Raw genomic sequence first — 24,020 nt, 5'->3', positions numbered from 1 at the left:
CTGATATTAACTGTTCACCTGGTGTTTTCTCTTCAACCTTTCTCTCTGTTAGTGTGTGAAGCTGCTCTTGCAAGTCAGATGATACACAATACGGCTCATTTTCTAAGCAACCGATGTATAGGTACGGAGGGGAAATGAAACATATTATACTTCCAATTCACGTGGCATATAATTTGCAATGTTCAGGGTCCTCACATGAAAATATAACAGTGTGTAGAGCTTTTCTTTTCACAAGAAGCTATGCTACATAAAAAAATGTAGAAAGTTTGGCTGATGCATGAAATTATCTCAAGCACAGTATTTAGTTGAGGATTAGGTGCTTCTGAATGGCCTTTTCTTTCAGTTTCTCCATAGATTCACCTATCCTTTGTCCAAAAATGTTGTTCTGAGTTTGAATATACCAGTCCACAATGTCTCTTATATCTCTGAAAAAGGATAGAGGAAAAAGTTCAGGACATGAAACAAAGCAAACTAGACTGTTCCTGGAGCAGCCGGAGCTAGCACTAACCAGAAGTAGCCAACATTTGGCAGAGCACATTCAAATGGTTGGGAAGAGAGGAACCTGTTCGGAAGTTAAATGTTTGTCCTGCCATACTCAGAAGTCTATCATATATAATATCCCATATTCTGAGTGCATCCAAAAGTGCATCACACAAGCCAAACATATCAAAATTTTGGTATACATACAGAAAATCCAAGGGCTACTGAAACCGATGGAATATATTCTACCAACACCACTTCATTTTTCATTTATTGGATTTATATACACCGCCCTATACCCAGAGGTCTCAGGGCAGTTCACACATTATATATTTGTTTGTATTGTTACTCCTCTCATAGATAATATATACATATCCAGTACATGTGGACATGTATACTGACTGTAATCTTATGCATAATTCATGAAATTGTAAATCCTGTTGTTTATTCTTATGATAATAATATTTCATATTGCGGCTTAAAAACCAAGAGCCAGATTGCATAAAACAAATACTGTGGACAAAATTATATCATACCAAGACTGCAAGAAGAGCTGTGTAATGTTATATACTTTCCTAATTTATTTCCCCCAATAAAGCATACATATGTATGAATTCCACCATGCTCCATCTTGCCCATAAATCTTCAATCTAATCTCCTTTAAAGCAGGCAGCAGTGGGATTTGGTTCCTATACGGCAGACATAGGCAAACTCTGGCCCTCCAGATGTTTTGGAACTACAACTCCTATCATCCCCAGCTAACAGGACAAGTGGTCAGGGATGATGGAAGTTGTAGTCCCAAAATGTCTGGAGGGCAGAGTTTGCCTATGCCTGCTATACGGAGTCCACATAATAATGACCATTTAGTAGCCTTTTTGTATCTATCAACAGGGATCATTAAGTTTCTACTTAACTATACCAGCAAAGCAATACAATGTCTATTCAAATTCACATTGTTCACTTACCTGGATACAGGTGGAGAAGTACTCACAGATGTGCATGAGGCAGCTTTAAGCTCTATATTTATTTCACTAGGAAGAGAAAGTAATTCTTAACTACTGCAAGGATCAAATCTCAGTTGCGTACAATAGGAGTAAGAGCAAATGGTATGTTTCATGTATGAATGCATTTAGCATGCCTGTTTTTTCTTAGTAGCAGTTGTAAGGTAAAGGACCCCTGGATGGTTAAGTCCAGTCTAACTTTACTATGGGGTGCAGCACTCAACTTGCTTTTCAGGCTGAGGGAGCCAGCATTTGTCCACAGACAACTTTCTGGGTCATGTGGCCGGCCTGACTAAACCGCTTCTGGTGCAATGGGACACTGTGATGAGTGCCAGAGCGCATGGAAACACCGTTTAGTAGCAGTGGGGTGTGTATGTGTGTCAGAGGGTCAGGACCATGGCATGCAAGCAGGGAAGGGGTTAACCTTCCCCCATCCTGTGTTCCCAGTGAAAATCCTCCTGCTTCTAAGCTGCCATTTTCCCTGGGAGGGAAAGTGTTACTGCTACTGATGGCTATGATAACTTATTGCAGTATAAACGACAGCATAGGGTGGGAGCGATTTTTGTCTCATGCTATGGTTCTGATCCTCCCCCATACAAGTTAAATGTATGGTCCCAATGCTGATCTTCCATGGTTTCTTTTTTTAAAAGGACATTAAATGCTTTCATGCATTTAACACACTTTATGCCTACTCTAGCCCTTATCCTTAAATAGGATTGCAGACTACATCTTCATACACTAACTCAGATTAATAAAGCTAATTAGATGGATACACAGTCCAAGGGCCATTCTCACCATCATCTTTGCTTTTCTATATGCTCTGACTTAAGAACATATCAGCTTAATTAGGGCCTACATGCTATAAATATGACGTTTATTGCTTCACTACAGAAATCCAAGCAGGCCTGAACCGAACTCAGGTGCAGTAACAGGATTATTTTTTAAGCAGAACAGTTCTGCACAACCTGAATGCTTGCCTTCCCCACCAACTGTCAGTACAATTAAATCTCAGTTTCGATCTCATCTGTTATTTCTTTACAAGGAATGGCAGAAATATAAAACAAATCAAAATAATTGTGCATTAGGAACTGTGCTGTATTATTAATTCAGGGGTGGCTAAAGATGACCACCGATGATATTCATCTACCTATAGAGGGGAACAATAGCCGAATTTCACTTAGACAAGGTTGCCATATTTCAAAAAATCCAGACACAGATGGGGGGGGGGGCAAGTTGTTGGTTGTTGAACTTTTTTTTTGCAAAATCTAAAAGAATAATGTGCCTTTTTGAACTATTTTTGATGAATTTCGCCAAAATCTACACTACCGACACGGGCTGCCATACGTTCTTAACTGCTGCGTGACATTTTGTTGTAGGGTTGTGTGGGACTCCCAGTTCCCATCAGCCCCACATAGTATGACCCATGGTCAGCAATAATGGGAGTCATGGTCCAATAACATGGTCTGGGTGGTTCCCTCCCCCACCGCTCTAATGGGAACAGGCTTACCTTCCATTCTTTTGTGATCTGTTCTCATCAGATGAGAGGTCAATCTGTGGAAATTCAGCTTTTACCATCTCTGGTATAAGCAATACTGGAGACTCCACGTCAGCCACTCTGAAGATGAAATTGACAGATATTTTATTGTTAAAGTTGTTTGAGGGCATGTCTACACAAAAGCAGATTCTATTTAATTCCGTGAGGCCGTGAAGGCAGGATGGCGTTGCAACCTTGGCTTCCCAATGATGTCGCTTTTGCTTACCGAGAGGGAGAGGGGTGAGGCTTGGGGAGCTGAGTGGGGTGTGTGGGCACAGCAGCATTGGATTGACTCTGCCGCCATCCGCACCCTCTAAATGGCAGAGACGCTCACCCTTGGGAAGGAAGGTGTGCAACACTGCCCTGCCATCACCACTCCACCGATCCTGCTGCTCCCGGGTTTAAGTGGGCTTAGGATTGTAGCCTAACTTGTCATTTTCAGCCTTTAGGAACACAAGCATCACGCATACAAGAGCAACCTTGTATGCCTTTAATCATACACATACACGTTTGCGATCAAGTCCCAGTGCTTGAAACACAACAAAATCGTTTCTAAAAAACAGCGCAGAGGAAACTTACTCGTCAATTACGCTTTCCTTATCATGCTCTGGCAAGTCATTCAGTATTGGAGGTACAGCTTTTGGAATCATGACTTCATTGTAGGGATCAATGCTGCGGAAGACAGAACCACAGTGATGCAGGTAGGAGAGAATGGGAGGAACACAATCTACATCCTCTCCATAATGTTATCTTTTCATAGACAACTATATCAATGCCTTTCAAACAAAAAATAAGGAATATGTAGTGTGTGTGTCTACATTCACTGCTGGGTCTTTTTAAGTTGTTTTTATTAGTAACTATTGTTATTCTTGAAAATGTGATAAAAGAAACAAGAGCAAACACAATGCTATGACCCTCCCTACCTCCATCATAACCTTTAAACACATAAAACAGGGTCTGACCTTACGGGTCACAGAAAACTTTGAGGGGATGGACAAAAAAGCTCTGCCAGTGGTGTGGGTGGAAAGTGGTGGGACAGCAGGGATCCATGACTGAAAAAACCAGAAATGTGTGGAATGTGCCTGATGCGTACACAGAAAAATCAGAACAAAATGAGCCATTTGCAATGTAAGAGTGTTGCTTAGAAAGAGACCCTTTGTTTCTTCAAACCCAAGTGGTTTGGGGCCCCCTAAGCAGTCGACAAAACAGTGGCCACAATCTGCTGAGCTAAGTTCTTCCTTTGAACAAATTTAGCAGCCAACTTCCCCTTCCCTCAACTCCTCACTGAGGAGTAATTTAGGCTTAGCCTGACCTCTACTGACCACATGCAATGCCATATGCACAAATCAAGTATTTCACTTTGATATTAATAAGCCTAGGACAAATAAATACATAAATGGCTAGCTGCCAGATGAGCACTCATCGTTGGCTCATCTGATCTGACCAAAGTACAGAGCAATGGTCAGGGACTATTTCGCTGTTGTTCTTAGCACCGTTTTTCATCTGAATAATGGGATACGAATGCTTTAAAATAAGTTAATAGTAGAGTGGTACCTCAGGTTAAGAACTTAATTCGTTCTGGATGTCCGTTCTTAACCTGAAACTGTTCTTAACCTGAGGTACCACTTTGGCTAATGGGGCCTCCCGCTGCCGCCATGCCACCACCACGCGATTTCTGTTCTCATCCTAAAGCAAAGTTCTTAATCCGGGGTACTATTTCCGGGTTAGCAGAGTATGTAACCTGAAGCATCTGTAACCTGAAGCATCTGTAACCCGAGGTACCACTGTAAACTGTAAACAAACTAGTCTATCAGTAGCCTGTCAGGAAGCCCACACTTTCAGTCTTGCGACATTCCCTGGGTTGTTTTGGGTATAGACAACTGAGGTGCAATTAACCTAATTAGGTGCTTCAACGAAAGCACTCGTTCTTACTTACCAGAATGGCATTGCTATGTTGTTCAGAGCAGGTACATTAGGCAAAGTTGAATGGATAACTGATGGGAATTTTCTCCAGCCGGTTAGGCCGTGAATCACCTCCTGAGAAGACCACACATCAGAAAATTCTGCTAGCAATCTTAGCCAGTAAAAGACGACAAGCTCCCATGTCTTGGATCCCCAGTGACTTCAACAGCCCTTACCCTGTGATGAAGGAACTTCTTCTGTGTCAACGGTATGCAGGATTTTGCTGGGAACTGCTTGGTAAGTTCGTATTTCGGAACGGGGCAAATATGATATTCAATGCTGCTTTCTGCGTAGGGAAATGGCTGCTTGAACTCACACAGTCCTGGGCTAGGATTCTGAAAAGGAAACGAAGGGCGACACTGAAACAAGAGCCACAGACCACACCCCCAATTTTTGCTTCTTTTGAAGACAGCCAACCAATAAGGAGTAAGGAAACTGAATACAGTGGTGCCTCGGGTTAATAACGTAATTCGTTCTGGAGGTCCGTTCTTAACCTGAAACTGTTCTTAACCTAAGGCACCACTTTAGCTAATGGGGCCTCCCGCTGCTGCCGGAGCACGATTTCTGTTCTCATCCTGAAGCAAAGTCCTTTACCTGAGGTACTATTTCTCGGTTAGCGGAGTCTGTAACCTGAAGCATCTGTAACCTGAAACGTCTGTAACCTGAAGCGTCTGTAACCTGAGGTACCACTGTAGTCAAGCCATTCAGGATGTGGCCCTGAGGCCTGCCCTTTTTTACTTACGAAAATTTGAAGTGGATGATCGTTTGGAGGATGAAGCAAAGCTTCGGGAGCTCTGAGGTTTAGCAGGGTGGTGTCCAGTTCGTCTTCTTGTGCCTGGAGTTTTTCCTCTGAAGCCGGTATTACTGGGATCAACTCTTCCTGATAAAAAGGCAGAAAGTAAATGTTCTGGAAAGGTGTCTTTCTTTTAGTTAGGTTTTTAAAAAAGTATTTATTAAACCAACAAATGCTAAGAATAACACAAGAAAAGGGGGGGGAGGGGAAGCAATACTGGAGAAGTTTTGTTACCTCTGCACCGGTCCTCAGAATTTGGGAATATTTTGGAACTTTGTAACTGGTTGCCGCATGGTGCACACAGAATGGCTGATATGCCATGAGGGTGAAATGCTGAGGGACCTTTGGACGAAGGGAAAAGGAATTGAAATACGGTAGAAAACCCTAATGAACCAATGAAAACTACCTAAAATGAATTAACAAGGGAATATCATATTCATCATAATTCCCATGCCTTCCCATGACACTGTGTAGAGGAAACACTTCACATGGCAGGCATTTCAGGATCAATATCCCTCTCTATTGACCTAGTTCTACAATTTTAAAACATAAAAATTGGAGAACTTAGAAATCTGCCACCTGTTCCCTCTTGATCATGCCTTGCCCAACATCTAGTAAAGGTAAAGGGACCCCTGACCATTAGGTCCAGTCGTGACCGACTCTGGGGTTGTGGCGCTCATCTCGCTTTATTGGCTGAGGGAGCCGGCATACAGCTTCTGGGTCATGTGGCCAGCATGACTAAGCCACTTCTGGCGAACCAGAGCAACACATGGAAACGCTGTTTACCTTCCCGCTGCAGTGGTACCTATTTATCTACTTGCACTTTGACGTGCTTTCGAACTGCTAGGTTGGCAGGAGCAGGGACCGAGCAACAGGAGCTCACCCAGTTGCGGGGATTCGAACCGCCGACCTTCTGATCAGCAAGTCCTAGGCTCTGTGGTTTAACCCACAGTGCCACCCACGTCCCGCCCAACATCTAGCATAAAGTAAAAAACAGGACCTGACTTAGCAGCCATCTAACCTTTAATTCATAGAAGTGGTGAAGTTGTTTAATCTTAACATTTGCAGACCTGACAGGAACTATACCGAGAGCTTCAGGTGCCTGGGAAAAAAATCAAAACAATATGTAAGATGGTATCAAATTTCCAATAGGGCTATCTGTCATTTTTTAATTATACTAGAAACCCAGAGTTCTTAAATTAATGTCTTCCAGCATTCCACCATGTGGCCTGAGCCACCACTAAGAAGTGAGCAACTCGTTCTTGATTCTTATTGTTGTGATGCTCAGCCAAGAAGAAAATTAATAATGCTATCTGTGGAAACAATGGGATTGGCTGAGCAGTAGTAAAGGCAATTTAGGCAAAGTCCCATAACCTGAAATTATAAACCTCAGGCAGTCCCACTACACAGGTCAGTAGGTGCCTACAACTTGGCATCCCTTCCAAGAACAGCAGACACATCCCTTGGGGCAACACAAGACAGATGCCTTGGCGTTAAATACGAACCATGGACCAACTTCAAATGCAGCTCCCAAAGTTTTAAATGGAACCTTAGACCAGTGCTTCCTCCAGATTTTTTCAATTGAAATTTCCAAATTCTGGTCCCACCAGACTTTCTGAGGCAGATTATTGTGAAAAGTAACCTCAAGTACTGAATTGTACCTTCCACTATCAATCTTTCAAACGGGAAAATTTGTCTTTTCTTCTCTTTTTATTAAAAAAACAACAAATAAATATGGTTATTAGTTTTCAATTTATGTAACAACAATCTTTTCTAATGGTTGGACTGAGGAGGAAATATCATAACTGGCATACAGGTAACCACAGGATGCTTTTTAATTGGGATTGATGGCTTGAGAACGCCAGTTTTGTATCCACAGGAAGCGGCTGCCCAACCGAATGAAAGGAGTGCAACACTCTCTTTTAACCCATCAACCATTGCTAACGTCACAGAGGCACCTACCAGCTCATCGGCCCGAGACGAACTGTAAGTGGGGAATTCAGAAGGCAGCAGGCGATCTTCCGTGAGGACACAAGGCACTCTTCCATCATCACTTATTGCTAGTGTGCTGGTCGTTTCGGAACTGCTTTCTGTTGAACCAGGACAGAAATGTACAAATGCTAAGATTGAGTGAAGAGTGGGTACGCATTTTGATCAACAGAAACGGTGGGATACTTTTGTCCCTTCGTTGCTCATTTTGACCCCTGGGACCTGGAGGATGATGGCAGAAGGTGTCCCCACTTCCCAAAGTATTCCTCATGCTTTCCTTTGCTGTTCTGCCTAAATGGTAGCTGTCACGGGACTGCCATCAGAACAGGGGAGGGAGGCAGGGGAATACAGAGAGTCTCCAATGCTTCTGAGGAGCAGATCCTGTTGAAAGCCACACCTCCAGTGGAGCAGAGAGGGAAGGGGCCAGCCAAGCGAGGAGAGGGCTCGAAGATCCTGCTGAGAGCCCAAGCGCCTCACCTAGCCCGGCTGGCCAGGAGGCAGAGGAGTGAAACGCAAGGAGGGGAGGCAGAGATTTGGGGTGTCTAAGTTCTTATGTTGGGGGACAAGCTGGAAGGGGCCACTCCCGGATTCTGCAAGTGACTAAGACGGACGTGAACTTTGTGGTTCTGCACTGTAAATAGTTTGCACCAAATAAAACCTGTAAAAGACAGGTCGGAGTCCTGCCTGGTTACTCACGAGCAACCACCACCTGCATCTGACAGTAGCCGTTGCCATTTATGGCACAAAGCAAATGGTATGACATTCCTGTTTCTTGTTTTTACAGTAATTGTGATGTGTGGCCCACCCACAGAGGACAAGAGGAAAAGCATAGTGGAAGCATTGCAGGGCTGTGCTACAAAACCCAGGATGTTTCTAGCTGCTCCTTTATTCATTCATTTATAGCACACGAGGGTGCGCATCACAGCAGTGTGTCATGGCATCCTTTCTAATCATTTTTCACAACGTGACACGGAAACAAATATTAAAAAACAGGTTTCCAAATCGGAGGGCTTACCGGATGGGAATGCTTCTTCCCAGTCTTGGCTTTTCATATTTTTAAGTACTCCACGCCACACACTTAGCACACGATTGAGCCGGCCGTGAACCAAGATCTAGGAGAATCATTTAGGATATTGTTCAATCCATTTTCTATGTGGCATGTGTCTTCCAAAACTTTTCTGGAATCTCTGTGTACATAAGTCTGGAAACTGCCAAATTGTTTTGTTTCGTTTTTAAGCCCCAGGGTTTTCTAGACCTTACAGTTGTGAAACAAACTTGGAAAATATATGGACAAAGAGTGCATGTGGCCCTTTAAAAACTAATTTGAATTCGTAAAAGAAGGCACAAAAAATTATAACGCCTTTAAAGCTGCCTACAGCTACCTATCTGAAGCACCGATCAACATACTTCTGGAACCTTAAAGTGTAGGAATGTTTGTTGTTCTTGTGAAGCTGGAAGGCGAGGCATCCAACAGCCTGGTATAATTGCTGCAGTGCATCTACCTGTGACTTCCACTTTCTCCTACCATGCAGAATTAGGCTTGGCAGCTGTATGGACTGGTGGGATTATCAAACAGCTGACATACTGTTTCCTTTTAATGCAAACACTTTAGGCAGTGAAGCCATCATACCCGCAATATAGATTCAATCATAGTTTCACAGCAAAACTGTAACTTTAAAAAAAAAGTTATAAAACACACTCGCAAATTCAGGAAAGATTTATGAATGAGCAGCATTCCTGAAGCTGGCAGGTAGCACACCAGTATTTAACTGAGACAATTTGTTTCAGTACCTTTCGTGCAGCTTGTTGGAACCGTCGCAGATTCCAGTGCCTGTGACACCAAGGGTTGTTTAGCAGGAGATCAAACGTGGGATAGAATTTCGGGGGCTGCACGGCACACAAAAAGGGAACAGTTTAAGTCTTAAAGGGTTACAGTTAGGAATAAACACTTTCGAGCTCTTTATTTAACAGCAGCCTATTTATACTGGTGAAAGTATCTGAAATTACACAGAAGTATGACCCATTGACTTCTGTAGAACTAAGGGCTCCTCTGGATCGCCTGTTTCTTGAGCATTCATCCCAATTTGCTTACATGGAGGTTTGACAGTGAATTATGGAACATTTGTTCTGACGTTTGCAGGCAAGTTCTACATCTATGAACATTCATCTTGATTTGCTTGTGCAGTGGTGATACTCATTCCCATTACAGCAGGGTCACAACTTGTGCACATTTAACTTGTGCAATCACAGCTTTATGTGCTTGGTGGCAGGCCAGCTGATATCACACAAATTAAACACATGCAACACGGAGAGCTTAAAAGTTTCTTTCCCGGCTGAGTTTTCCAGGCACAGCAAGAGCTTTTAAGCTCTCAGACTTGCTTCCCAGGCTTTCGGAAGGTTTTGCACAGGCTCCAGAGGGCTTCGCAAGATCTTGGATGGCCCTGTAAGATCCTGCGCCAGTTCTGGCAGGTAAGTTTCAACTATGCACGATTCCAGCTTTACACGCCACCCCTCAGAATGTAACCCCATGCGCAGGACATGATCTTACTGCAATCAATTGTTTACACTTTTCAATAAATTTTCCCATCACTGTCCTAACCACAAAGAGATTGATTTAACTTTAAAAGTGGATTTGTTACACCAATGCACTTTAATCCACTTTAATTGTGTAAACCTAAATTTCCAGCGTGTGAGTGAATCCCTCCAGCAAAATACAAACGGCCTAGAGGCAAACTTATTTCCAAGAAGCGCAAGAAGATTACAATAATCAGAACTTCATGGTGACAACTTGTTTCATTTCTTCCTCTTTTAAGTACATGCCAATCAACTCTTGGATGTATCTGGCTGAGATTTCTTTTTAAATCAACAAATTTCAGGTGGCTATGACATCCCCACACTACTGCTGCAATCTTAGGCTACCCCCACACAACTGTTCTCCCTGATAAATCTCCAAGTGCTCACCAGACTCTTTCCCCTGTTATTTCCTGTTGGCGAGAGACACCAACGAAAGGAAGTTTCCCAGTTATATTCACAAGGATTTCTTAATGCAAAGGCAAGTTTCCCTGCTGCATTCCCATCCATCCATTTGACTCTGACACAAAGACCTACCTCGCCAATGTCTCGGATGACACGTTTGACTGAGACTTCAACATTCTTCCTTTGAAACTCCTTCTCCATAATAGGCTCTCCCCTTTTAATCTGCCTCAGCACCATAAACAAATATATATAAATACCCACATTAGTACATTGATGGATCCTTAAGCAAAGTCTTGCATTTAGGGCTCAATAAAATTGTAGTCTTCCAAGGGACTTGCAAAATGTAAGCAGAACTCATCCGTGAGGCAAGTTCTGGGTTTGATTCATAGGTTGCCACTGAACGGGTGGGATGAGATCGTTCTCCAGCTGAGATGAAGTTGTCTGGAACTCTAAGGGACAAGGTGTTATATTTCTGGATATTACGGACTGTGGTGCATTGCTTGTTGTCATACTTTGCTGTGAACTGTGAACTACTTTGAGCATAACGTATACAGAAAAGGAGTATACAAATAAAGTGGACCGTAGCTCAGTGGCAGATCATCTGCCTTGCACGCAGAAGTTCCCAGGTCCAGTCCCCAGCATCTCCAGAGAGATCCCCTTCAGAAACCCTTAAGAGCTGCTGCCAGTTAGTGTAGGCAATACTGAACTGGATGGACAATGGGTCTGACTCAGTACAAGGCAGATTCCTGTGTCCCTTTGACTATTTGTCTACGTTGAGTAGGTATGTAAGACTATGGCATGCTCCAAAAGGAGCACTGGTATATTGATGCCACAGGACCACTGCCCAACCTACAGGGTACATGAAGATATCCCCAAAGAGCCTGTATAGTAGGTGCCCCCCCCTTCTGTTTCTCCCCCCCTTTCCTTCTTCTTCCTGCTATACATTGCACGTGAACTCTGAAGACAGGAAACGGGACTGCACATATTATCCCAAAAAATTAATGGCAGCAAGGTGCATGCTTCCTCTCAAGATAAGTCTATAAGCCACAATCCTGAACACATCTTGTATACTCTAACAAGATGGATCTATCTGCCTGAGTACAAGCATCCCAGCTGTCGCCTGCAATGTACAAACCCACACAGTTCTTTTAAAACAAAAATATGCCCTACCTTGTATAGTTCTACTTCTCTACGTCGGTCTTCAGAAAATTGCTTTTGTAAAGTTGGAGAAATTGGATCTTTGCCTAAATGAACCTGCCTGCATTCAAATCAGAGAGGAGAGAACAGTTTTCACTTTAAAGTTCAGCTCAGACAACTATTTACAGTGGTACCTTGGTTTACAAACTTAATCTGTTCCGGAAGTCTGTTCTTAAACCTAAACTGTTCTAATGAGGCCTCCTGTTGCCAGTGCCCTTCCACCATTCGGCTTCCGTTCTTAGACCGAGATAAAGTTCCCAAACCGGGAAACTACTTCGGGTTTTGTGGAGTTCTTAAACCAAATAGTTCGTAAACAGGGCTGTTCTTAAACCGAGGCACCACTGTATTAACAAGGCTTTTGCAAGGAGGAAATCAATCCAATGCAAACATTGTGCAGATTTTTTTAGATTGCCTGCCTATTGACTTGACATGGGCAAAACACAATTAAACTTAAGCACTTTTAAGACCCAGTAATTTCAACGGAATTTCTACTGTTGAGATGCACCTAATTTCAAAATGCTTAATTTTGGCTGAATCACTCCCTTCTGTTTTCAAGTACTCTTCTGGTTATAGCCCTGTGCTTCTTTTTTGTTTCAACCCAAAGACTGCATTTGTATTGGCACATGAATGATTTACAAACCAAGATTCAACAACAAGGTGATTCACAGAAAGTGCTTCTGCTTATTCCCAACACCTATCTTTTGCCAGTTCGTCTACCTATCGCAGCCCCCTGTGACATATCCCTTACTGTTCCTGAAGGCCTCCCAATATTGGGGGGGGGGGGGGAGAAGGACTGCACATTGCAAAAGCAGAATTGCTTTCCACTAGTGCAAAACCATCACTGGATACGTCCCAGTAAGTTTTTTGTTCAGTTATTGACCAAGATAAATCACAATCATATAAATTTTCACCAGCTACAAACTGGGAAGCAAAGAATAAAATCACTTTATCCACTTTTTGCAAAAGATACACTAAGCGGCGTATTCAGTTAGTCCTAAATACAATGAGCCGTTATATTTGTTTATTTCTGCTTGCATAATATGTGAGCGCCACTCACCATTTAAGCTGGTTGGTTAGCTCTGCTTGTATGTCCTGCTTGACTTTCAATTCAAAAACAGCTTCTTTCACCTGCCTTGTTATAGCTCCTCCATCACCTTGCCCTCCTAGGACTGTAGGGCACAAATACAAACAGGATGCTCAGGAGACAGAGTAAAATAGCCCTTCCACCACTGGCTGCAGTTACAAATGGTGAAATATTCCATTTAGTATGGCGTTAAAGAGACAGCAGAATGTTGAAAAAGTGTGGATTATATTGCTACCAAGATCTGTTTTACAGGAGTTTATGATGAAGCTTCAGGTATTATGGGAATAAGACCTCAGCTCTATGAATATTTTCAAATGAGACGTTTCTTGTTTACATAACATAATTCAAGATATACAACAAACCCTCATCAAGTGGTACACATGTGAAGAAGTGATCATATGATGACCAGGGCGGCACAGCGGCAGTATCAGTACAGAGAGGGTCTGAGGCCAAAACCATGCAGGGAGGTTAATAAGCGTGGTCCTCACAAACACAAAGCTATACTGTGTTGAAGGGACCTTCAGTGCTCAGAATTGCAAGGCCATGAGAGTTGGAAGTGATGTATTGCAACTGGGGGAAGATCCTTCAGATTCAGATGGAATGGTTCAGTTTGTTTGTTTATTGTCCAAAAATATTTATAACCACCTGTCCATCTACAGTATAGAGATACCAGGGCAGTATCCACCTTTACCTTTACTTTACATACATCTATGTATGTAAAGTAAAGGTAAAGGTACCCCTGCCCGTGCGGGCCAGTCGTGTCCGACTCTGGGGTTGCACGCCCATTTCGCTTAAGAGGCCAGGGGCCAGCGCTGTCTGAAGACACTTCCGGGTCACGTGGCCAGCGTGACAAGCTGCATCTGGCAAGCCAGCGCGGCACACGGAAATGCCATTTACCTTCCCGCTAGTAAGCAGTCCCTATTTATCTACTTGCACCCGGGGGTGCTTTTGAACTTGTAGGTTGCAGGCGCTGGGACCAAGCAACGGGATCGCACCCCGCCGCGGGGATTCGAACCGCTGACCTGACGATCGGCAAGTCCCAGGCGATGAGGTTTTACCCACAGTGCCACCCGCGTCCCTATCTATGTATGTACAATACATCATATAGATCTCTATATTGTACATATAGTCTATGTACAATACATCATATAGACTAATCATACAATAAAATTATGAAATTATTCATACTATGCTTATTATGTGAGAACTACAATGAGGCATTATTAGTAGCTCTAAGTCACAGAATCAAATTAGTAAATGTAGAGAGATGCCAAATTTAGTCAAACTAAGCTGTGTTTTATGGTGGGAACAAGTTCCTCCAACTTCAAATCACTTTCTTAGGGCTGACTAGCCAATCTGCCTGAGGTGGGTTGGGGGAAAAGATGGAAAGTGATAAAATGAAAGCAAAGTTCCCTATCACAAAGAGCATACAATTTAGAAAACATCACAAGGGACACAACAGAGGAAGAGGAGGGAATAGAATGCAAATGCAAATAGGTGAACCAGTTTGTGATCACTGCACTTACACACTTAGATCGAGTGTGTTTGCTGCCATTTCCATGTATTCTAGTCAGGCCCAGAAATTTCAGCCCTGTAGTACCACACATTACACAAACACATAATATTCAAAGTTATTACCTTCTCTTAAGTATTTAATCTTTATTTTGCCTGGTTCCTGAACCAAAACAGTTGCCACAGCATAAGGATTTGACAAATCAGCTGGGAATCTCAAGTTTTTATATTCAATGGCCTACGAAATAAAATGTGACACATCAAAACAATGGGCCCAATTTTGTTCTAACAATTTTTGCCACCGTTGTTATTTTCCTTGAATCCCTCACCTGTGGTTTTTGTAGGGGACTGGTCCGTTCTTGCTTTGGCAATGCTGTCTTCTGCAGTAGCCGTGCCACTGCTTTTTGTGGAGACTTTGGTATTCTTGCCAAAACTGTTTCTTGCTTCTCAAAGTCTGCTCTCCTAGATTTCATAAGAGACATATAATTTTAACTGTGATAGATGGAAGTACATCTATAGTTCTGCAACGGACTGCAGATGTGGTTCAAAAAACGTTGGCTTTTAAGTGGGAGTCTAAAACTTTGGATATCATGAGACTTGAATCACTGTATATGCTTTAGCAATGGCAGAAGCCCTTGAGACAGTTACCATATTTTTTGCTCTGTAAGACTCACTTTCTCCCTCCTAAAAAGTAAGGGGGAATGTGTGTGCATCTTATGGAGCGAATGCAGGCTGCGCAGCTATCACAGAAGCCAGAACAGCAAGAGGGATTGCTGCTTTCACTGCACAGCGATCCCTCTTGCTGTTCTGGCTTCTGAGATTCAGAATATTTTTTTCCCTTGTTTTCTTCCTCCAAAAATTAGGTGCGTCTTGTGGTCTGGTGTGTCTTATAGAGTGTATATCTTCCACATGTGCTCAAAGCCCAGGCACCCTTTTATGTGCACAATGTGTGAGGGGGGAGAACAAGCAAATACCCAACCTCTCTTCTCCTTCCTTGCCTCTGCTGTTATGCTTGCCAAGTGAGTTCCAAGGTAAGAAGAAGGAAAGAGTGAGCACAATTGGGGTGGTGATGGCTGAGGGGCAGATGATGGTGCTCTCAAGAATTGTTCTCTGCTTCAGATTATAATCTGAGCCCGATCAGAATTTGTAAGTTTATAAAGTTAGCCTCTTGAGACCTAGCCAAGAGACTATGAAAGCTGCCTACATTATTGTGAAAACACTTTAGATTCTATTTTTTCCTAAGTTCTAAAAAATTATTTGGAGGATGTAAAGTCCCCATTTATATGACTCCAGCGAGAAAATACTCATCTCTGCTAGGGAATCATATTTCTGTGAATTCTGAAGTGCATTTTGTGACACAGTTCTCAACTCCATATAAGTTACCAAAAATGCTTATTTTAGGGTAAAATATGTTGCGAAATGCATACCCCGAGAAAAAAAATGTCAACTCTTAAAAATGCACATTTAACTATACATTTTCATCCAGATTTTTATTTAAATACACATTAATGCAGAAATGGGACAGAATGGAACTAGGAATGAGCACATGAAACTGACTTGGACTGGAAACTAAGACAGTTCTTTCCCTCCCTAATTATAAACATATGATGCTGAAATTCAGACTGGTGTAAAAAAATGACATTACTGTTCTCAAAGCATTATTAAAGAGTATCTTTAATGCAGCTTTTTCCAAGCAAAATGATGGGCTGGATCCAAAGTTAGAGGAACTTACCTCCCACTTAAATCTACAGGACTTTGTAGCTAACTTTTCCCCCTGATTTCAATGTCGCCTAAGAACCACATTTACTTACTCATTTACTCTGGATTCAGCCTGATGTATTTATATCACCTTGGCTCATTTGTTTCTAACACACACACACACACACACACACACACACACACACACACTGTATGGTTGTTATGATAGGACACCCCTCCCCAGGAAATATTATTTTATAAAGGTTTCTCAGTGAAACAAACAATGTTTTTTTTAAAAAAAAATGTTCAAAGCAAGCACCGGCCGCACATACGTTAATGTAGGGCGTGGCGATGATGTTCCTGTGAACGCACATATATAAGGTTTTGAGTTAAATTGTGAAATCCACAACTCCATTTTCATCTGGGCTGTTCCATATTCAAATGGTGCAAATGTTACCATAATTTCTGCTTTCCCGTTGGCAGGAATTATTCCTGTAGTGAATGAACGAATTAAAACAAAAACAAAAAAATAGTTAGTGCATTCACCTTGAAATCACAGCACTTTTATGACTGAAAGAAATTGTACAGAACAATCAGGGATTTTTGGGAGCTTAGTTTGAGAGGCCTTAAAGGTGATGCGAATTTGGCAAGGTGATTGGAAAAGCGAATTACTAGTATAGTTCAGCAGCTGGTGGCGCTTCTTGGTAAAAACAAACAAACAAACAAACAAACAAACAAACAAACATGATTATCCCAAAAGTTCAACCTTTTGGAAGCATCTTGGTGCAGATAAGCTATGCCATCAGCTCAAGGCAACATGGCCCAATTTCCAGGGATGATGGGCATTGTAGTCTAGCAGCAGTTCGATGCTCATAGGCTTCCTTTTCTTCAACTGGGGAGGTTGTAGCAATTAAGATCTCTGTTCTTAATTTGTGGAGTAGGGGGCAATCCTAACATCCTCCCTACCACCGATGGGGCTTTATCTACAGCCCTGCCACGCATGGCAGCCACAGTGGGACTTTGGAATGGGTGGACAGGACAGTGAGATTGGCTTGAGATCCAGAGAATTATGGGCCAGCTTGGGTTGGCCCTTCCCACTGAACCCCACATTTTGGGGCTTCCCATTGGCTCCTGCCAACCCACAAATTCAGCAGCTGCTGGAAAGTGGTCTTAGCTGGGTGAAGGGACACTTTTCCTCATTCCACCCACCCACCCATCAACCTACCCAGCCCAGCATGAGGGGTGGTGGCAGATTGCACTATAATATATTTATATATACAGTACACGCTATTTAAGATACTAGCATTCACACATTAATGAAGTAACGCTCCCCCTCCCAAGATTTTACCAGATGTTGGATGAACCGTAAAGGCTTTGTGAGTCTGAAGATAGTCTATGTGGAACTCAAAATCTATGGGACAGCTGCACTCCAGGGGAATCACATATTCTTTACTGAAAAAGGTGATACAGGACAAAAGAATCAGAAATAATTACATTAATGTTCATTAGCACATCTGCCCACCCCTGGGCAGCATGACAGATAGAAATGTACTGAGCAGGTAAGTACAAACCCCTCCTTAGCCCTGCAAAGTGACCTTAATCCAACTGTTAAACGCAAAAAGTTGGCTCTTTTCCTGCTGGTAGCAGCTTGAGATGGCTATTGCTCAGCAATGGAAGTCTTCTATAGAGATATCCAGAGAGACCTGGATCAGTAATGTTTGGGATTGATCACGGGATCCCAAACATATTCAGTTGTATGTTGTGATGCCCTATCTTTTCTAAACTGGTTGCTGTTCTTTCTGCAATTATTTTTAGTCTGACTCTGCACTAAGTGATGTAGGGCCTTTATATATATAACTGGATTTGATTTTGTGTAGTTACACAAGTTGTTCCTTCCTGATATATTGAAATAATAAAAAAATTGTGGGAAACGTAAGTACAAAGAGACACGAAAATGAAACCCTTGTCAAATTAATGCAATATATGAACCAGACAGGTAGCAATAAAGTAGTATTTTTATTAAAATTAGCAATTCCTGGAAGAGAAAAAACATAATAAATCTGCAAAACAATAAAAAACAGAATAATCTGCAAAACAATCATATATTTAATTTGCTCAGATGCTGTATTTTTTCATTACCGTATTATCTTGAATGAAAATTTATATTATTTTATGAAAATAATAAGAAAGAAAAGGCAGCTGTAATCACTACAGTGTTTTTAATTTATATGAGGCTTGGGCAGAAGGTAAATTTTTGGGTAAAGGTGAGGTAAATGTACCCCTGCCCGTTTGGGCCAGTCTTGCTAGACTCTAGGGTTGTGCGCTCATCTCACTCTATAGGCCGGGAGCCAGTGCTGTCCGCAGACACTTCCGGGTCACGTGGCCAGCGTGACAAGCTGCATCTGGAGAGCCAGCGCAGCACACGGAACGCCGTTAACTTTCCCGCTGGTAAGCGGTCCCTATTTATCTACTTGCACCCGGGGGTGCTTTCGAACTGCTAGGTTGGCAGGCGCTGGGACCGAACGACGGGAGCGCACCCCGCCGCGGGGATTCGAACCGCCGACCATGTGATCGGCAAGTCCTAGGCGCTGAGGTTTTACCCACAGCGCCACCCACGTCCCTTCCAAATCTTTGGGTAGTTTTCTCTAAATCAACAAGGATTTCTGACACCAAATTGTTTAATAACAGAAGAAACAGTATAACCTGCCTAGCCCAGCAAATTCTACTGCTGAAACGACAGAAGCTTGAGATAACCAGCAATGGGTCCTTGCATGGAAACACTGTGAGTTCCTGGACTGATAATTCTTTAATTCCAAGCATGTGTCTTTTGCACCAGGTTTTGCTCTGTGAATCTCAGGGTTCTAGCAAAAAACAAATGAGATCCGGGGGCCACTAGGGGGCGCATCGGAAGATGGCTGACAATAACATCTCTCCGACCCACACGAGGTAATTTGGAGGCTATGATGGGAGTAATTAGCCTCCCTACCCCCCCAGGATGGTGGGGGGGACTGCTCTTGCCTGCTGTGCCCTATACCACCCCCTGAATTTGTGGGGATGGGGGCACTAGGCACAAAGCCCTCCTGTGGGATTTCGGCACTCCTGGACGCCGTCCCTGATCCGCGCCACTAGCTACAAGAACTTCAAAAGAAACAATTTGGATGAAGGAATGCACATATTTCAAGGAAGGAGGGGGAGTAAAGACTGCTAACAGAAGAGATCTCTGATAGGAACAAGAAGAAATCATTGGGGGTTACTTCCGAGTAGATGTGTACAGAATTGCACTGCACATCCTGAATTAAAAATTGTGTGACCTCATAGATCAGGTGTTTTAGAATTTAGTTTTCAGCAAACTCCTCTGACAGTCACTCAGGTTGTAGGTCACAGTTTTGACTACTCCACCCCATAAAGATCCCCCACTTGCACACTGCATGTATAAATAGATCAACAGAGAGAAACTACATCCATTTTTATCTAGACTGAGCAGCACTCAATAATAATAATAATAATAATAATAATAATAATAATAATAATAATAATTTAGTATTTCTACCCGGTCCATCTGGCTGGATTTCCCCAGCCACTCTTGGTGGCTTTCAACAGAACATTAAAAGCAGAAGAAAACTTCAAACATTAAAAACTTTCCTAAACAGGGCTGCCTTCAGAAACTTGACTTCTCCATCTGTGGTTATAAGAGGTAGCATCCAGGACGGATAACATTGATATCAATAAGGCTTATTCACAGGTTATTGGGATTAGACTCATCTTCTCAGCCAATGATTAGACGCGCACCCCAAGCTTAAAAAGCAGCTTTGGATTCCTAGCTGGCTGACATCCGGATGCCCTGTGCATTTTCCAAAAGCCAAGCCTATCTGTAAGGATTTTTGCATGTCTGGTTTTAACTAGTCAAAACAAAATGACTTAGAAAAACACAGCATATTCTTCACTTTGTTAAAAAAAAAAAATTTAATTTTTTTTTTACTCAAACTCCTCCAACATTCTATAAACTGTTGACTAAAATCCTGTCTAGCTGATTAATAAGGAATGTAGTTTATATGTAGTATTGCCTTGAAACTTTTTCTTTTTTTTAAAGTTTGGATGAATAAGAGATTTCCTGCTTGATAGGTTTTTAACATTTCCAATTTGGGTAGCAATTGTGGCCTTCCTAAGAAGGAAGGCATGGGTGGACAGGGTGAGATGGGTGTGTGTGAAAAATGGAATTGATCATGGGACTCAGGGGAGAATTTTTTAAAGAATAAACTTACTTTCACTTAACGAACAGGATTTGTAAGAATATATATATAGTTAAAAGCAAATGGTTGCAATGAGGCCTGTGCGTAGATGCTACACACACACTATACCTTTAAAGCACATTCAAAGCGCTTCCTCTCCCTCACTTGAATGCATTCAGGAGAATGTTTCTGGGTCCACAACCAGGGACTTTCATGCATCGGGAAGTCATAGCTCAAGGGTTTAGCATCATAGAATTGCAGAGCTGGATGACCCAAGGTTCATCTAATCCATGGGTAGGCAAACTAAGGCCCGGGGGCCAGATCCGTCCCAATCGCCTTCTAAATCCGGCCCGCGGACGGTCTGGGAATCAGCATGTTTCTACATGAGTAGAATGTGTGCTTTTATTTAAAATGCATCTCTGGGTTATTTGTGGGGCATAGGAATTTGTTCATTTTTTTCCTTCAACATATATAGTCTTGCCCCTCACAAGTTCTGAGGGACAGTGTACCGGTCCCCTGCTAAAAGGTTTGCTGACCCCTGATCTAATCCAAACCCCAGCAATGTAGGAATCTTTCCTCTGCTTTAAAACCCACAATGGAGGAGAGTCCACGGCCTCCCGAGGGAGACCGTTCCAACTGTCCAACAGCTTTCACTGCCAGAAAGTTCTTCCTGATGCTTAGTCAGAACCTCCTTTCTTGTAACTTGAAGCCATTGGTTTGAGTCCTTCCCTCTGGAGGAGGAGAAAACAAGCTTGCTCCACCTTCCATGTGACAGCCCTTGAGATGTTTGAAGGTGGCTATCTCATCTCCTCTCAGTCTCCTCTTTTCCAGGCTAAACTTCTTCAGTTCCCTCGACTGCTCCTCATAAGACTTGGTTTCCAGACCCTTGATCATTTTGATCGCCGTTCTCTATACACGTTTCAGCTTGTCAATATAGACCATCTGTTTTGCATACAGGAGGTCCTATGTTAAATCTCTGGCATCTCCACGTATGACTGGGAAAGACTCCCTTCTAGAACCCTGGAGAGTCTCTGTTAATTTATGTAAACAATACTGAAACAGGTGGATCAATGGTCTGATTTGTTATAAGTCAGCTTCATTTGTTTCTAGAATACATCATCTCTGTACTATAACTCTGTAGTAAGAGCACAGTGCTAATGAAAAGCATTTATACAACTAAGGCTATCGTAGTGGCAGAATACTGCTGGAATATAAACACTGTCTCTCAGAAATCTCATCAGCCTTGGAGAAATACAGTATTACAGTTGCAGATAATCTTTCAGAATAATCAAATATATTTTACAATGCCTGCCCACTGAAAGCACACTGCTATGGTAAAACCAGATGCAATTGTATTTCCTGATTGAGTTAATATCATATGAAAAGGTACTGTTTCGTTTGGCCCTCTCCCCAACCCGTCACATTAAGCTAATTATTTTAGCAACACATGAGAAACAGTTTAATTTAAAAAAAATCATAACAGCTTACCATTGTCCTAGAGAAACATCAGATAAATTAATGAAGGATGGAAATTCTACAGTGTTCATCACAGGATAGGCATGGAGAGGAATCAGCAACGTGTCATCTCCCTGGAGGGAAAACCAAGAAGGAAATTACATAGACTGTTACAAGAGATAAATATTAATTGACATGCACTGGGGGGGTAGCTAACTGGCTCCTCTTGTACTACTGAGTTACAAGAACCAAGGTTACGTGGACTGCAGGAATTTTGTGAAAAATGGCTGGCTTTCAATAGAGAATAATGGAGATGCCTCCCCTATCATTATAGGAACATACACAATGTAGGGGAAAGATCTTCAGTCTGATTTTATACATGTTTACCAAGATGCAAGACTTACTTATTATCAGAACAATTGTTTATTATTTATAAAAAGTGCCAAATATATATTAGGCACTGTGCAGCAACAGACAAGAGAGGTCTCTGACTACAGGGTCACTTTGTGTGTGTGTGTGCGCGTGCAGGATTACGGCCTTATTCCATTCTCAGATATGATAACATGGAAACAGATTTAGACAGCCATATGGCCAAATCAGTGTGCTTTCTGCCTAAATCAGGGATGGGAACTTTTTTTAGCCCAGAGAAATCATCATCATCATCAAACCTTTTATTGGCATCACATACAAACATCCAAAGCAAATCAATACAGAATTACCACTTCCCCAGTGGCACAAAACATTTGCTAAAAGAAAGGAGGCAGAGCAGTCTAAACCAGAGAAATGGATGTGGCTTTTAAAATTGTACAGTGGGCTACATTCCAGCCACACATGCCAGTGGTTTTTATAAACAACCTTGCAGTTTGAAAGCATGCCAGTACAAGTAGATAAATAGATACCGCTGCAACGGGAAGGTAAACGGTGTTTCCGTGTGTTCTGGCACTTGTCATGGTCCTCTAAGCACCAGTAGTTTAGTCATGCTGGCCACATGACCTGGAAAACTGTCTGTGGACAAATACCTGCTCCCTCGACCTGAAGCAAGATGAGCGCCCCACCCAAAGTCACCTTTGACTGGACTTAACCGTCCAGGGGTCCTTTACCTTTTTGCCTTATGCAGAGATATATCTCTCAATCCAATGGTGATAAATGACATTTTTTTGCCTTTAAAGGCATGTTTCTAGTCCTCTTGGGGATGAGGAAAAATTGAAAAACATAGAAGCTTTCCTGAAAATGTTCAGCATTCTAAGAAGCTTCATTTTTATTTTTCTGCAGCACTGAGTTGAATTTCCCATGCAAATTTCACAAGTGTACTTCCTATAAGGAGACTGCAATCCATTCCAACAAAAATTTGCTGCATTCGAGTGAAAAAATGACCAGTTTTGAGGATTTTAAAAAACCTGGAACCATTGTTCTTCTGAACACTTCTATTTTGTATTTCAAACCAAACCAGACACTCCTAGTATTTCCTCATTAGGTTCACATTAGACCTCTGTTTGCTCCTCCCTCCCCCTCCCCCCAAATTCAGTGTGTTATCTCTTCACTGAGGGTAGAACAAAACAGTGGCGTAGCATGGGTTGTCAGCACCCAGGGCAAGGCAAGTAATTTGCGCCCCCTAACCCGTGGATTTGCGCCCCCTAACCTGTGGATTTGCGCCCCCTAACCCCCAGATGTTGCGCCCGGTGCGGCCGGCCCCCCCCTGCACCCCCCCCCCCCGCTACGCCACTGGAACAAAATAACACAAAGGAAAGGGATGAATAATACAGACTGACAATACAGTGAATAAAATTGAGTATTATTAATCTGTAAGATCAATCCATTATTTTTATGTATCATGGAGTACAACAACATTTATTTCACTCATACAAAGTGAGGAGGAGGCCACATATACATCCCCCCCCCTGTGGTGTCTTACCTGAGAATGGATTCTAAGGCAGTCATAATAGTATCGCCATTCATCAGCACAGAAATCAACCGTAATTGTGAAGGACAAGCCAGGGACAAGCCGTTGCTGTAAAACAGAGAACGGTAATTTCCCAAGAAGTGCCCAGCTACCATTTATATTGCAATGTGAAAATGGAAAGTGGAGAATTAAATGCAAATGATGAGAAGG

General features: G+C 42.4%; 1 protein-coding gene across 2 annotated transcripts in view; it reads right to left on the bottom strand.

Annotated features, from left to right (window-relative positions):
- Positions 1–204: 204 nt before the first annotated feature.
- Positions 205–24,020, bottom strand: part of CFAP221 (cilia and flagella associated protein 221) — a 31,801-nt gene continuing 7,985 nt past the window's right edge. For both annotated transcript variants that reach the window (XM_083407856.1, XM_083407857.1), the window contains exons 5-25: positions 23,823–23,918; positions 21,944–22,044; positions 17,575–17,678; positions 16,559–16,718; positions 14,858–14,990; positions 14,655–14,766; positions 12,990–13,101; positions 11,906–11,993; positions 10,868–10,957; positions 9,551–9,646; positions 8,775–8,871; positions 7,733–7,860; positions 6,792–6,872; positions 6,005–6,112; positions 5,720–5,857; positions 5,154–5,312; positions 4,952–5,052; positions 3,595–3,687; positions 2,989–3,096; positions 1,446–1,511; positions 205–425 (exon numbers count right to left, since the gene is read on the bottom strand). In XM_083407856.1, coding sequence (XP_083263982.1) covers positions 302–425; positions 1,446–1,511; positions 2,989–3,096; positions 3,595–3,687; positions 4,952–5,052; positions 5,154–5,312; positions 5,720–5,857; positions 6,005–6,112; positions 6,792–6,872; positions 7,733–7,860; positions 8,775–8,871; positions 9,551–9,646; positions 10,868–10,957; positions 11,906–11,993; positions 12,990–13,101; positions 14,655–14,766; positions 14,858–14,990; positions 16,559–16,718; positions 17,575–17,678; positions 21,944–22,044; positions 23,823–23,918 — 2,295 coding nt within the window. In that variant the 3' untranslated portion in view covers positions 205–301. The remainder of the gene's footprint in view (positions 426–1,445; positions 1,512–2,988; positions 3,097–3,594; positions 3,688–4,951; positions 5,053–5,153; positions 5,313–5,719; positions 5,858–6,004; positions 6,113–6,791; positions 6,873–7,732; positions 7,861–8,774; positions 8,872–9,550; positions 9,647–10,867; positions 10,958–11,905; positions 11,994–12,989; positions 13,102–14,654; positions 14,767–14,857; positions 14,991–16,558; positions 16,719–17,574; positions 17,679–21,943; positions 22,045–23,822; positions 23,919–24,020) is intronic.

The sequence above is a fragment of the Podarcis tiliguerta genome (assembly GCF_965153285.1).
Source record: "Podarcis tiliguerta genome assembly, chromosome: 1".
NCBI classification, from domain to species: Eukaryota; Metazoa; Chordata; class Lepidosauria; order Squamata; family Lacertidae; genus Podarcis; species Podarcis tiliguerta.
This window is presented reverse-complemented; position numbering and strand designations above follow the sequence as displayed.